This window comes from Podarcis raffonei, chromosome 15 (genome assembly GCF_027172205.1).
Source record: "Podarcis raffonei isolate rPodRaf1 chromosome 15, rPodRaf1.pri, whole genome shotgun sequence".
Lineage (NCBI taxonomy): Eukaryota > Metazoa > Chordata > Lepidosauria > Squamata > Lacertidae > Podarcis > Podarcis raffonei.
The window spans coordinates 22,390,538-22,405,298 of record NC_070616.1 but is presented as its reverse complement, the minus strand read 5'-3'; the positions used below and the strand labels follow the sequence as shown (position 1 = coordinate 22,405,298).

Sequence of the window (14,761 nt, the reverse complement as noted above, 5' to 3'; positions counted from 1 at the left end):
GAGGCCGGGAGCCAGCGCTGTCCGCAGACACTTCCGGGTCACGTGGCCAGCGTGACAAGCTGCATCTGGCGAGCCAGCGCAGCACGGAACGCCGTTTTGGCTACACCATGTTGGCTACACCAGCCCTATTAGGAGGTTTTGCTCATTCAGTGCAGCCTTACCTTTATCTAAGGGTGGAACAAGCTATGGGTTGGCCTTCCCAGTTATGATTTCACTCGTTCCTTTCCAGAAGAGAGTGTGTGGAGTGAGGTACTCCTCCCACTCATTCCCACCTCAGCATTTAGACCAACTTTCCATGACCTTTGGCCCTTCACATGTTGTTAGACTACAACTCCCATCAGCCCTGACCTTTTCCCATGCTGGCTGGGACTGCAGCATAGTTTGGTCTACCTATTGGCCATGATGGGTCTCCATCTTCCAAGACCTAGGCCCCAAAACTCAGTCCATCTGAGTGCCACTGAACAGCTGTTGCGGCTGATTTCCACCAGCATCACTCCTGTAGAATGCTGGACTTGATGGAACTTGGATGCGACCTGCATTGTGACTTTGTTAACGTCCACAATCCACCCACCTCTAAGGTACACCTAAAAAGAACTCCAAATGTCTTGGAAGAAACCTTAAGACTATCTTCCCCAGCCTGATGCCCTCCATCAGTTGTTGGCTTCCAGTTCCCATCGGCATGGTCAGTGGTCAGGGATGGAAGGATATCCAACAATATCTGCATGACACCAGGTTGGGAGAGGCTGTTTTAGACACCGTCCCTTGTGATGTGGGAGGAACTCCACCCCAGTTCCTGCCCTGCTTTCTCTGTAGAAGCAGGGTGGTTGTTTTTTTAAAAAAACTCCTGTTCCATTGTTTCTTATCCTTTGGTTAGGGAATGGGAGGAGAGGAGTCCTGGGTGAACCTTGTGAAAAACCCAACACTCTTCCTTTATTCAGGGGCCATTGGTTAGAGCCAGTGTGGTATAGTGGTTAGAGTGTTGGATGAGGACCTTGGGAGACCAGGGTTCAAATCCCTACTCAGCCGTGAAGCTTACTTAGTGACTTAGAGCCAGTCACTGCTTCTCACAGGTTTGTTGTTGGTCTGCTTGGAGAAAAAGTGGGATATAAATGTGATGATAGATAGATAGATAGATAGATAGATAGATAGATAGATGATAGATAGATAGATAGATAGATAGATAGATAGATAGATGATAGATAGATAGATAGATAGATAGATAGACAGACAGACAGATAGATAGATAGATAGATAGATAGATAGATAGATAGATGTGATCCAATTTCTGCAATTTCACCCTTCCTGGTGAAGGAAGTCTTGTGTGTTCACTCTTGGTCTGGGCTTGATGTTCACACCAGCCATATAATTCTCTACCTGGCCCCGCTTTGGTGGAGCATTTTGGATCTATGGAGGCACACCCTGGAAGTTGTTCGTCATTGAATGTTTTCTGTGTTTGTTCTGTTATTAAAATTGAACTGAACTGAGCAGAGAAGAAGTGCAACGGCTTCCAGTGCCCTAATGGGGGTTGCATCCCTTCCAGCAAGCGCTGCAATGGGGTCCGCGACTGCTCTGACGGCTCTGACGAAGAGCATTGTGGTGAGTGCGTCTGTGGGGTTGTGCGCTGGGATGATAGGGGGTATTGGTGGTGTGAGGAAGGTATTATTATTTAATACTATTCTAACGATTGTTGAATGTTACCTTTTTGATGTAGGTTGCCTCTTTTAAAGTTTTATTATCACATTTTTGTATTGCATTAGATTGTTATAAGATGTACATTTTTTTTTCTTCAGCTTGTAAACCACCTTGAGTATTGTAATATAGAAAGACGGTATACAAATTAAAAAATGAAATGATCCAGGAACATCAGGAGATAAATTGCCCCACCGCTTTAAACTCTGGGCAGGCTTCATGCATAATGTTAAACAGCGGTCTACTGAGCTTTTATTAAACCACAGTTTACTGTTACATGCAACCAGGCCATTCACTGAACGAGCAGGCGATGAGCCAAAGGAAATAGCAAAAGGAGAGTCCATTCTAAAGGACATGTTGGGGAGGGGGGGAGGAAAACACAATCCTGGTTCTCTTCACCTTTTAAAACTCTCTATTTTCTGTCTGACTGCTTGACTGTCTGCAGAGCCCATCTGTACACGCTACATGGATTTCGTGTGTAAGAATCGGCAGCAGTGTTTGCTGCGTTCCATGGTGTGTGATGGCACCGTCCACTGTCGAGATGGCTCAGATGAAGACTCTGCCTATGCAGGATGCTGTAAGCATTGTTAAAATTGTTTTGCTTTGCTTGTTTTTCTTTTTCTTCCAAGCAGGGCAAGGCTTGGGCACCATGGTAATTAAGCACTCCATAACAGCAGCTGGTCCACCTTTTCTCATATAACCTTCCTGTCTTGGAAATAAAGAGCCCCAAGGGCTTTCTCATTAAACAATTGTAGAGATGTTACAGAATCTCCAGTTTCTGTGCTGCTGAGCCAGTGCAGTGCAGAGGAAGGGAATCTTTTGCAGCCCAGGGGCCACATTTCCTTCTGGGCAAGCTTCCAGGGGGCCACATGCCAGTGTGGGTGGGGCCAAAGGCAAAAGTGGGCTAAGCCACAGGTGCAAATTTCACATTTACACTATATGCTCAGCTCTATACTCTGTTGCCTTACAAGGTTCTGGTAAGAAGATAATATATGCGAAGCAGCCTTTGAACAATCTCTGAAGTGCTATTATAAACACTAGGTGTTAGATAACCCAGTTGCTGAATTCAGCCCCATTGCTTGTAATGTGTGATTGCAGAATCACATAGTATTTATTTATTTTAATGATTTATATATAGCTTAGTATGGCGGTTTCTAAGCAGAGTACAAAAGGGATACAACCTAAAAATCATTTAAAATTAACCATAAAATCAGAAGGAGAAAACTGTTGAAATAAAAAGGAGTCTTCATCATGAGCCGGAAGCCCTACAGTAACTGTTATCGCGGGGTGTGTGTGTGTGTCCAACTTTTCATACCAAATGGGCTGCCAGAGTACTTCGACACAGAACCTGCGTGCCACACCCTGAATTAAATTTCCATATCATAAATTTAAAAGTGTTCACAGTACAATGGTACCTTGGTTTAAGAGCAGCTTAGTTTATGAGCAACTTGGATTAAGAACGCTGTAAACCCGGAAGTAGGTGTTTTGGTTTGTGAACTTGGCCTTGGGAGCACAACACGTTCTGCTTCCTGTTGAGGGTGTTCCATTTGTAAATTGAGTCCCCTGCTGCTACCGGAAAGCACGCCTTGGATTAAGAACGGACTTCTGGAACGGATTAAGTTCATAAACCAAGGTACCCCTGTATAGTTAATATCATTTAGTATACACAATGCACCTAATTAATATACATACAATCAAGGCAATTGACATACAGTGAACACAATGTGCACAATTAATATAGACAATATAGACAATTAATATATTTAATTAAACATATATAATAAAATACCCAATTGGTAGATTCGATTCGTTTAATATTAAACAAAATGAGTACACTAGCGGATGCATGTGCTTTTGTTAACAACTCATGACATGCAAAATATTTTTTTACCGCTTTAGTATGTTTTTTTCTTGGACGTTGCTGAGGGTCGCAGGGTGGGTTGGGCCACTCTGTATTTTAGCATAGTACAAATGCTCAGGCTGAAAGGGGAGGACCCAACACAGCCTCAGCAAGAACTGTATAGGCCAGGGGTCAGCAAACTTTTTTAGCTGGGGGCCGGTCCACTGTCCCTCAACCATGTGGTGGGCTGGACTATATTTTTTTGGGGGGGGGGGATGAACGAATCTCTATGCCCCACAAATAACCCAGAGATGCATTTTAAATAAAAGCACACATTCTACTCATGTAAAAACACAATGATTCCGGGACCGTCCGCGGGCCGGAATGAGAAGGCAATTGGGCCAGATCCGGCTCCCAGGCCTTAGTTTGCCTACCCATGGTATAGGCTCTCTTCTGCCTTGTCGACATGTATACCAAATGGAAGAGGCAGTGACGGGGTGGAATATGAAAACATTGCCTTATCACTGCAGCTCTTACATATGCTAGGTGGGGAGGAGGCAGCAATCGCCAAGGAGGTACAGACTTGGAAAATGCCATTTGTGGTTGTTTCTAAAACAACAAAATCAATTCTTTAACTTGCAGCCCAAGACCCTGAGTTCCACCACACTTGTGACCAGTTTAGCTTCCGGTGTCAAAATGGTGTGTGCATTAGTTTGGTGTGGAAATGTGACGGCATGGATGACTGTGGGGACTATTCCGATGAGGCGAACTGTGGTGAGTAGAAAAAGGAAAGAAAAAAGAATCCTGCTGCTCCTCCTCCTCTCTCTCTCTCTCTCTCTCTCTCTCTCTCTCCTCTGATAATGGAAATGGATGAGGAGCAGCCCCCTATGGAGCTAGAATCCAAGGGTTGGGCCTGTTTGGGGCAGAGTCAGTGCTGTAGTGGCCCATGGTTGCAGGAGGCTGAAGATCTGTTACTATTTCTGTAGCCGGGTTTCTGTCTCCATCATGCAAGAGTCGTCCAATCAGCATCAAAGGGGAGCTTTTTAAACGGCATGAGATGAAGCATTCTCACCCTTTGTGCTGATTGGTGCCAATCAGAGTGACAGGAAGGCAGCCAGCCAGAGGATTGGCTCCTGGGTCACTTTGGAGAAGGTGTTTGGGCAGAGCACCTTGGAGGGTGCTAAGCATTTAGGGAACACTGAAAAACTCAAGATTCTTCCGTTTCAAGAGAATAGTGTGGAAGTTCCGTTACCTACCATGGAACTTCAAGGTAAACACACTCTAAAAGAAGAAGCACGCCAGATCCCTTGCCCATGTACTTGCACAGAAAATTGCAGATCTAACTGGAAGGCAACACTTGGGAGATCTGCATTGATTGTTGCAATGAAATCCTGCAATTCCTCACAGAGCTACAATTTCCAGAGTTCCCTGTGAAGAGAGCTTGACTGTTAAAGCACTCTGGGAATTGTAGTTCTGTGAGGGGAATAGGGGCCTCCTAGCAACCGCCAACACCCTTAACAAACTACAGCTCCCAAGATTCATTCATGCCTGTTTAAAGTGGTGTGATAACTGCTTTAAACGTTTAATGCCTCAGTTTCAGCCTTTGTTTCTTTTATTCTGTGCTTACTCAATTGCACTTAGTAGGCAGGAGATGATGGGAGCTCTTTGTCCTCCTCAGAAAACCCAACCGAAGCCCCAAACTGCTCTCGGTACTATCAGTTCCAGTGTGACAATGGGCACTGCATCCCTAATAGGTGGAAATGTGACAAAGAGAACGACTGTGGCGACTGGTCCGATGAGAAGGCCTGCGGAGGTAAGAAAGTGAGCAAAAGGAAGGAGTTGTTTGGAGGACTTTCTGGACCCGCGGTCAGGTTGCCCTAGGCTGTTCTGGATGAGATCCCGTCTTACCGGTTTAATTTTAGGTTCAGCTGTCATCCCCGCCACCACCTTGGCCCCTGCCACGTGTTCGCCTAACCACTTCCGGTGCAATGGCGGTGCTTGCATCATGAACAGCTGGGTTTGCGACGGATACCGGGACTGCGCAGACGGCTCTGACGAGGATGCTTGCCCCACGACACGTAAGGCTCCCTCGCTAAGGGCTGCTCCTGTTTTAATTTTTCTACAGCTTCTTCATCTGCCTCCCCCCCCTCCCCACACTGGGCTTGTGGTCTACATTGCATTGAAAAGGGGCTGAGGAGAAAGCTAAGGGGTCATATGTGTGGGAGTGTTGAGGATAGTAGGAGAGGATATATTGATTCAATCTTATCCTTCCTCACTCACGCTAGTGAGCTAGTAGCAGAGCACATTCCCTTGTACATTGCAGGAAGCTAGTTGATGGAGTCGTGAGAACCGTTTGAGTTTAGCGATCCTGTCCGGCTTGTCCAGATTGGATAGTTCCCTCTTGAAAACAATAAGGACACAACAGTCTTCTTTCAAAAGTCATGATAAGGTTTACTTACATTCAGTTCACAGTATGCTACTGAAGGCAGGCTTTAGCTTGTAGTTACAGAGAAAAGCGTGGGTTCATCCTCTGTGAGGGGTGAGCCCATGTGCTGCTGGGTGGGTTGAGCCCATGAGAGCCAGCACACAGCAAAAGGCAAGATGGAATAAGGCGAAAAAGGAAGATGGCTGCAGGACCAGCCCTTTTGTAGGGTCTGCTAGGGTCACACCCATCTACCTGGTCAAACGCAGGGGGAGGATGCTCCAGACCAGGTGTGACAGGAAGTCCTCCTGGCTGGACACTGAGATCCAGCTCCGAGGGCCTTCTGGCGGTTCCCTCATTGTGAGAAGTGAGGTTACAGGGAACCAGACAGAGGGCCTTCTCGGTAGTGGCGCCCGCCCTGTGGAATGCCCTCCCACCAGATGTCAAGGCAATAAACAACTATATGACTTTTAAAAGACACCTGAAGGCAGCCCTGTTTAGGGAAGTTTTTAATATTTAATGCTGCATTGTTTTTAACACTCGATTGGGAGCCGCCCAGAGTGGCTGGGGAAACTCAGCTAAATGGGCGGGGTATAAATAATAAATTATTATTATTATTATTATTATTATTATTATTATTATTATTATTATTACCCTGTGTGTCCACTCTGGGAAAACAGGAAATGTTGTATTTGACTGCTTTTGTGCTGTTACATCCCACAATATAGAGCACTGAAGGCAGGGGCTGGCATGCTCAGAAGCTTGTCCAGGGATTCCCTGAGCCGATCGGGAATGGCAGGCTGGCTCCACCATTAACATCTCCTTGCAGTATGCAACCCTAAAAGTCTGTCTGGGGCCACGTGACCACGTCCACACTATACATTTAAAGTGCTATGGCACCACTTTAAACAGTCATAGCTTTCCACCCAGTAATTCTGAGAGCTCTAGTTTGCTAAGGATCCTGAGAATTGTTAGGAGCTCCCCGCCTCCTAGAGCTGCAATTCTTAAGAGTTCCCTGGGAAGAGGGACTGGCTGTTAAACCACTCCGTGGCCTGGGTGTGTCCTGAGATTTGCTCTTCGTTCACATGGGTCTGTTCAGTGCCCGGTATGGATTAAGCGAGCTCTTTAGAACGATTCCGAAAAGTGTGCTAGGGTTCTGGAGCAGAAGGCGTTTCCCCGAAGGAAGGAAGTTGGAAACCTGACTTAGGGGAGCAGCAGGTGGCAACAGAGACAGAGGTTCCTCTGGAGTAGCACTCCAGCCTTCTGAAGCCCATTAGCAGGGTGGACGAAGTCTTGGCTCAGCTTTTTTTGAGGCTGCTGTAGGTTGTCCTCATCCCTCATGGCAGGCAGAGGCTGCCATCTGGTGGTAAGGAAAGCGAATTAACTTTTTCTCTTTTTGGACCAGTGAAAGTCATAAAAGTGAAATGCACATAAAAGATGCAGAATCTAGTTTTGCTTCTAATGTGGGTTTTTAAAAAATATGCTTCTCTCTCTACCCCGCCTGCCCAGCAATCGGTGCAACTTCAACATCGCCCAGTGTCCCCGGACGCTGCAGTCGATTTGAGTTTGAGTGCCAGCAGATGAAGAAATGTGTCCCAAATTGGAAGCGCTGCGACGGCTTGAGAGACTGTCAGGATGGCACTGATGAGCTGAACTGCCGTAAGTGCTTATTGGGATTGTGTTGAGCAGAGCACCCCTGGCTGCTTGTCATCGCCCCTCCTCAAACTCTGGTTCAGATTGTGCAAAACGGGCCTCTTTATTTCTCTGGCTGTTTATGCACAAGGCACAAGGGCCACAGGTACCTATGGATATCCAAGCAATGGCTCACTCCTAGGGAGAGGTTTGAATCTGAAAGTGAAGTCCTCTTGCTTGCTGTTGATAGGGAAGGGAACATTTACCTGACTTGTCTCCCTGTGCCTGCAACCCCCCCTTCCCCAGACCTCAATTCATTGATGCCTCCATCTGACCTGTGCTGTCATTTGCACATATGCAATGACTGTTTCAACTGTACACATCTTGTTTTGAGGGACGCGGGTGGCACTGTGGTTTAAACCACAGAGCCTAGGGCTTGCCGATCAGAAGGTCGGCGGTTCGAATCCCTGTGACGGGGTGAGCTCCCGTTGCTCAGTCCGTGCTCCTGCCAACCCAGCAGTTCGAAAGCATGTCAAAGTGCAAGTAGATAAATAGGTACCACTCCAGCGGGAAGGTAAACGGCATTTCCGTGTGCTGCTCTGGTTCTCCAGAAGCGGCTTAGTCATGCTAGCCACATGACCCGGAAGCTGTACGCCAGCTCCCTCGGCCAGTAAAGTGAGATGAGCGCCGTAACCCCAGAGTCGTCTGTGACTGGACCTAACGGTCAGGGGTCCCTTTACTTTTACACCAAACAGAAGGAACTATGGGATACTTGTGGATTGTGGTTAATGTCATGCGTACTCGGCTTCAAACACCGGAGGTGGGGACGCACTGGAGGCAGAGTAAATGGTAATGTGTGCACGGCCTTATTCTTTCTGTCTTCTAGCTACTCACAGCACCTTGTCGTGCCCTAATGGGTTCAAGTGTGAAGATGGAGAGGCTTGCATCACAATGACGGAGAGATGTGACGGGTTCCTGGATTGCTCAGATAGCAGCGACGAAGGAAACTGTACCGGTAAGTCATGCTGCCCTGCTGGACATATAAGACCCTTTGTAACATCTACTGTGTTTCAGTGGAGTAGTGGGTCAGCTGATTGGTGCTGACTGCAGACCTTGCAGTTCTCAGGGAACTCTCCCAACTGCAGCTCATCCCAGTGGAATTGGCGGTGGTGCTGACAGCAACCGCCCCCTGGGAACTGGGAACTCCCAAGTGCAACCAACCACAGCTGCAAACCTCACTTTTGGCAGGGACTAGTTGTGCTTGGGTGTTCCCGGGTGGAAGCAGTTCCAGCAGGGTTTGCATCTGGCGCCAAAGGCAAGTCATCAAATGCAAGTCTGGTTGGGACAAGGAGCAATTTGGGTGTGTGCCTGAAGGCTCTTGATTGCAAGATCTTCACCTGTTATCTTTAGATGACGGGTGAAGGACAGACGGGCATGGCTTGGATAAAGCAATTGGGACTGTTTAGTTTAGAGAAAGGGCAAGTAAGAGGCAACACAACAGAAGCTTATGAATTATGAGTAGCGTGGAGAAAGTGGATGGAAGAAAGTTTTTATCCCTCCCTCATAGCGTTGCAATCTCCAGTGAAGCTGAACGTCGGAACATTCAGGATGGATAAAAAGGAAAGCACTTTTTCATGCGGCGCATAGTTAAACTGTGGGACTCCCGCAGAAGGCAATGATGGCCACAAACCTGGATAGCTTTAAAATGGCATTAGATGAATCCATGGAGGGTATGACTTAATGGATGATGGCTGTGCTGTGCCTCCAAAATCGGAGGCAGCAATGCTTCTGAATTCCCATTGCTGGGAACGACAGAGGAGGGGAGCACTCATGTGCTGGGGTCCTGCTTTCAGGTTTCCCACAGGGTGGCCACTGTGAGAACAGGATTCTAGACTAGATGGGCCATTGGCCTTATCCATCAGGCTTTGCTTGTGTTCTTATGAATAATAATAATAATAATAATAATAATAATAATAATAATAGGGGGCCACTAGGGGGCGCATCGGAAGATGGCTGACAATAACATCTCTCCGACCCACACGAGGTAATTTGGAGGCTATGATGGGAGTAATTAGCCTCCCTACCCCCCCAGGATTATGGTGGGGGACTGCCCTTGCCTGCTGTGCCCTATACCACCCCCGAATTTGTGGGGATGGGGGCACTAGGCACAAAGCCCTCCTGTGGGATTCCGGCACTCCTGGACGCCGTCCCTGATCCGCGCCACTAGCTGCAAGAACTGCAAAAGAAACAATTTGGATGAAGCTAATGCACATAATTCAAGGAAGGAGTTGGAGTAAAGACTGCTAACAGAAGAGATCTCTGATAAAACAAGACAAGAATAAATCATGAGAAGATACGCCAAGATACGGTATGGCAAATGACTGATGGGGGAGAGGGAAAAAACTTTCCCTTCTTTCCTTATGAGATTAAACAAGAATCCCCTCCCCTCACGAGTCAGAAATGTCGTTTTAAGGACTTAAGCTATGGATTTAAGGCTGTGTGGAGATAAACTTTCGAACCAAAGCATGTTTTAAGAAGAGCGTGGAATGTATAAGAGCTCTGGAATGACGCAGTTAAAAATGCCGTCGCCATATTGGGAAGTTCTGTCAGAGGTCTTAAGTCTGGCAGGAGAAACAGAGAAATAGAGCTGTTTTTATATTGTGGGTGAAACTCCTCAGAGGGACTTAAGAGCGACAGTTTTGCGAGATTAATGATGGAAAGAGCGATGTTATCTATGAAGGAGATGATATATGGAAACCATCTCGATTTGAGGACTGGAAGAATGGAAAAATTCACACAGGATTAATATTGGTGTTTATTGGCTTAAGGAAACTATCAGAAGAGATCATAAAGAAAAAAGAGAAAATATATGAACAAGATGTGATGTGGAAACAGCAAGATAAGACTGGATAGAATTATGAACTCAGTTTGGACTGATTTGGTCTGATTTGGACATTAATGCAGCAGCAAGAAGATGATCAGAATTCCCCTTTGGATCTTGAAATATGGGTCCCCCCAACAAAATTTAAAATTCGGCTTTGTAATTTGGAATTTATGTGATGTGATTTAATTTGATTTGATTGGCCGGTTAATAAAAATAATTTAAAATAATAATAATAATAATAATTTATTATTTGTACCCCGCCCATCTGGCTGGGTTTCCCCAGCCACTCTGGACGGCTTCCACAGAGACCAAAAATACACTAAAATGTCACACATTAAAAACTGCCCTGAACAGGGCTGCCTTAAGATGTCTTCTGAATGTCAGGTAGTTGTTTATCGCTTTGACATCTGATGGGAGGGCGTTCCACAGGGCGGGCGCCACGACCGAGAAGGCCCTCTGTCTGGTTCCCTGTAGCTTTGCTTCTCGCAATGAGGGAACTGCTAGAAGGCCCTCGGCGCTGGACCTCAGCGTCCGGGCAGAACGATGGGGTCAGTTTCGGACCCCTCCTGGGCCTTAGGTGGACCATGGACCAGAGGCTCCCCAAGCCTGGCAAAGTCCTTGTGTGCTAGATGCTGTCTTGACAGATTTCCCCCCCCCCCTTCTTCCTCTTCTCCTTCTCCTATGCATCAGCTTTGCTGGCAGAACACTGTTCTGTCAGCACAATCCCTGACCCTCAATTCATTATGGCTTAGATAATAGTCACACTAATAGTTATCGATCACTTTCTCTCTTTCTCTCTCTGCCCCCACTACACCTCTCCACCTTGGGATTCAACCAATTTCCTCCTAAAGCACAGGGGGCGCTGAGCATCAATCAGTTTTTAGTTCTTTAATTAAATATTGATTTGGAGAGGCTGTCCAGACTCGGCTCACCCACCAGGACACCGAGATCGGCAGGCTGGCCAGAATTCTAAAGAGACACACACACAGAGCAGTTTTGCGTTATCCTCATGAGCGCAAACTGCCTTTGAGAGGCTTTGCAACCTCCCGTTGATGCTTGGAGAGACTTTGAGCTGACCTGTGAACATAAGGACATATGTACGGACTTGCTGAATCAGGCCAAAAGGCTCATCTAAACCAACATCGTTCTCACAGTGGCCAACCAGATGCCTCGTTTGGGAAACCCAAAACCAGGACCTGAGAGTGCGACAGCACTCTCCCTGCTTGTGATTCCCAGCATAAGGTACTCAGAGGCATTACTGCCTCTGATAGTGGAGGTAAAATATAGCCATCGGGGCTAGCAGCTGTTGACAGCCCTATCCTCCAGGAATTTGTCCAACTCCCCCCTTTAAAGCCATCCAAATTGGTGGCTATCGCCAGTAGCTTTTGCAGAAGTGAATTCCATATAACTATGTTCTGTGTGAAGAAGAATTTCCTTTTGCCTGTCCTGACTCTTCCAGGATGACCTCGGCATCTGGAATGACAAGAGAGGGAGAAAAACTTGCCTCTTTTTATTTTCTTCAAATCAGGTATAATTCTATATACACCTCTGTCGCATCCCCTTCCTCACATCTTTTCTAACTTGAAAAGCTCCGAACGACATAGCATTTCCTCGTAGCGGAACTGCTCCCACTACCTGATCAGCTTGGTTGCCCTTTTATGAAGGGTCTTCAACTCTACAATATCACTTTTGAAGTGTGGCAACCGGTGCTGTTCCCAATGGCATACGTCCCAGGCGCTGGGTGCCAGGTTTGCAAATTTAAAAGCCCCCCCCCCCCCCCCGCAGTGCATAACTTGAGGGATGAATTCAGAAGGGATGCAGATGAATGCAAAAGCTACTTAAAATACTCAAGAGAGATTGAGAATTCTTACACTCCCCACCTGCAAAGATGCACCCAAGGTGGCTGGTGTAAAACAGGCTTCCTCAGCCTCGGCCCTCCAGATGTTTTTGGCCTACAACTCCCATGATCCCTAGCTAGCAGGACCAGTGGACAGGGATGATGGGAATTGTAGTCTCAAAACAGCTGGAGGGCCAAGGTTGAGGAAGCCTGGTGTAAAAGCTGACTCGTCACTTGGTCACTGTGGGCTGTGATAGGCGTTGTGTAAACTCATTCTCTTGCCTCTACCAAACTTGGGATTTTTACATTCTGTTTCCCTAGATGACACTCTTGTCTATAAAGTGCAGAACCTCCAATGGACAGCCGATTTCTCCGGCAACATCACTTTAACCTGGACCCGCCCTAAGAAGATGCCCCTTGCATCCTGCGTCTACAATATCCATTACAGGTAGCCTGGCTGGGCCGCTTTAGCATAGCAGTCATGACTAAAATCGGACTGTGTGTGCAAACACCTAATTGAATCCGAGCTTATTAGTGCAGTTGCTACTATACCATGAACAAATTACAGAGGTCCATTTGCAGCAAGCAGAATCAAGGGCACTGCCCCCTAGGAGACTTACAATGTAAACAGAGAAAAAAGCAACAGAAGGAGAAGAGGGATACAGATGATTATAAGAGTTGAATGTAGCCCAAAGGAGTTGTAAAAAAGAATTGATTTTGGCTGTGGAACGATGTTAAGGAATGGATCGCTATTCAGTGCTTGCCCAAATGATGCTCTTGGCGAGATGTATTGCCTCCTCTCTGTTCAAACTTAAAATACATTAAAAAACAACAACTTGTGTCCCATTTTAGGTTTTGCTGCCTGAGTATCTTGCATATAGCTGCCCCCAGCCATGGCTTTGGTTGGTGGGTCTCAGGGTTCTAGTAAACGGCATTGGAGATCCTTTGGTTGTGCCTGATGTAGGTGCTCCTTTTAGATAGACCAGGGATGGGAATTCTTTTGCCCTCCAGATGTTGTTGGACTTCAGCTCCCCTCAGTCCCAGCCAGCCTGGTCAGGAATGATGTGAGTTGTTGTTCAACATCGACTGGAGAGTCACAGACTCCCCATTGCTGACATTGTAAGAGTACCAAAATGATCATGCCCCCACAGTAGAATTAGATGATGGATTATGTTTGTGTGAGCCAATTCCATGATCTCCAGCTGCCGAAATGGCTCCTGCCTGATTTACGTTTCGAAGCAGTGTTGCTGATGCTTCTTTGAAACTCCCAAATCTAGGATGGTTGGTGAGAGCGTCTGGAAATCCTTAGAAACCCACAGCAACAAAACCAACAGCGTCTTGAAAGTCCTGAAGCCAGACAGCACGTACCAGGTCAAAGTTCAGGTTCAGTGCCTGAGCAAAGCGTACAACACCAACGACTTCATCACCTTGCGTACCCCGGAAGGACGTAAGTCAGCTCGCTCGTTTGTGGCACACGTGGAATTAATTACAGAATGAAAGATGCCTTTGTTAAGCCCAAAGCACCGATTTACAGAGGACGTGGCTTGCAGTGTTTCTGCACGATCCGTCGCCCTTGCATTATTTTGCAGTTTTCTGCATTGGGTGAGATGGGCTCATTCAGTTTGCCAGCGCGGTGCGCACCTGCTAACAGGGGAATACCCTGTTGCTCACAGGGTGCTGACTCCTGTCCCTCTTCCCGCTGAAATTAGGCTTGAAATTTTGTGTGGTGACTCAGGGTGGCGTTGCTATTTCATACATAATTCCAGTGTACAAAACTTGATTAGAAAGATGCTTTCCCCTCATGCAGAGGGAGGCAGAGTGAATTAGCTGCTTCAGGCAACAAGTGTTGCGGGGCAGGGCACAGACAAGAACTGTGTGTGTCCCGAGGCCTGTCTCGTGCCCCCTAAGGTAGCCCTCAAGTGTACTGGGGGAGGCTGTCCCCCCACATGACTATTAAAGTAAGGAATACATGAAAAAGTCGGTGCTGGAGCTTAAAAATTAATATGCAAAAGTTTAAAAGGTGCAAGGAGATAGGATAATAATGTACTAAGGATGGAAGAACAAATAAATGAATAACACAACAATAACAAAAATAATAGTAGGTAAAGAAGATCGCACACAGGTGGAGGGAAGTACTGGGCTGTGGGGAAGGGAGGTGAAGGGATTAATTGAAATTGTTAATGATTGGTATAGGATTTAAGCGATTTACATTTTTATAAAGAAAGCAGCAAGAAATATCAAGTAAAGGTATCGGAGAGGAGATCGTTGTAAATGAAAGCATGAGACGTATGGTTTTGTTACATATGATTTTATTTTGGAGTTGTCTTTATTTTGGAGTTGTTTATTGTAAAGAATGTATATTATGTGAATAAATATAATAAAGGATTAATATATATTTGTCAGCGCTGCCCAAGGTCCCAGCTCACACAAGACCAACGCTGCTTCCTGCTCAAGTTA

At 46.5% G+C, this 14,761-nt stretch overlaps 1 protein-coding gene across 1 annotated transcript in view; it reads left to right on the top strand.

Annotated features, from left to right (window-relative positions):
* The window catches only part of SORL1 (sortilin related receptor 1), a 109,161-nt gene that overhangs the window by 78,193 nt on the left and 16,207 nt on the right, over positions 1-14,761 (top strand). The window contains exons 27-35 of the mRNA XM_053366279.1: positions 1,489-1,596; positions 2,135-2,266; positions 4,172-4,303; positions 5,208-5,342; positions 5,452-5,607; positions 7,461-7,610; positions 8,470-8,598; positions 12,626-12,752; positions 13,582-13,751. Of these exons, the coding sequence (XP_053222254.1) occupies positions 1,489-1,596; positions 2,135-2,266; positions 4,172-4,303; positions 5,208-5,342; positions 5,452-5,607; positions 7,461-7,610; positions 8,470-8,598; positions 12,626-12,752; positions 13,582-13,751 (1,239 nt within the window). The remainder of the gene's footprint in view (positions 1-1,488; positions 1,597-2,134; positions 2,267-4,171; positions 4,304-5,207; positions 5,343-5,451; positions 5,608-7,460; positions 7,611-8,469; positions 8,599-12,625; positions 12,753-13,581; positions 13,752-14,761) is intronic.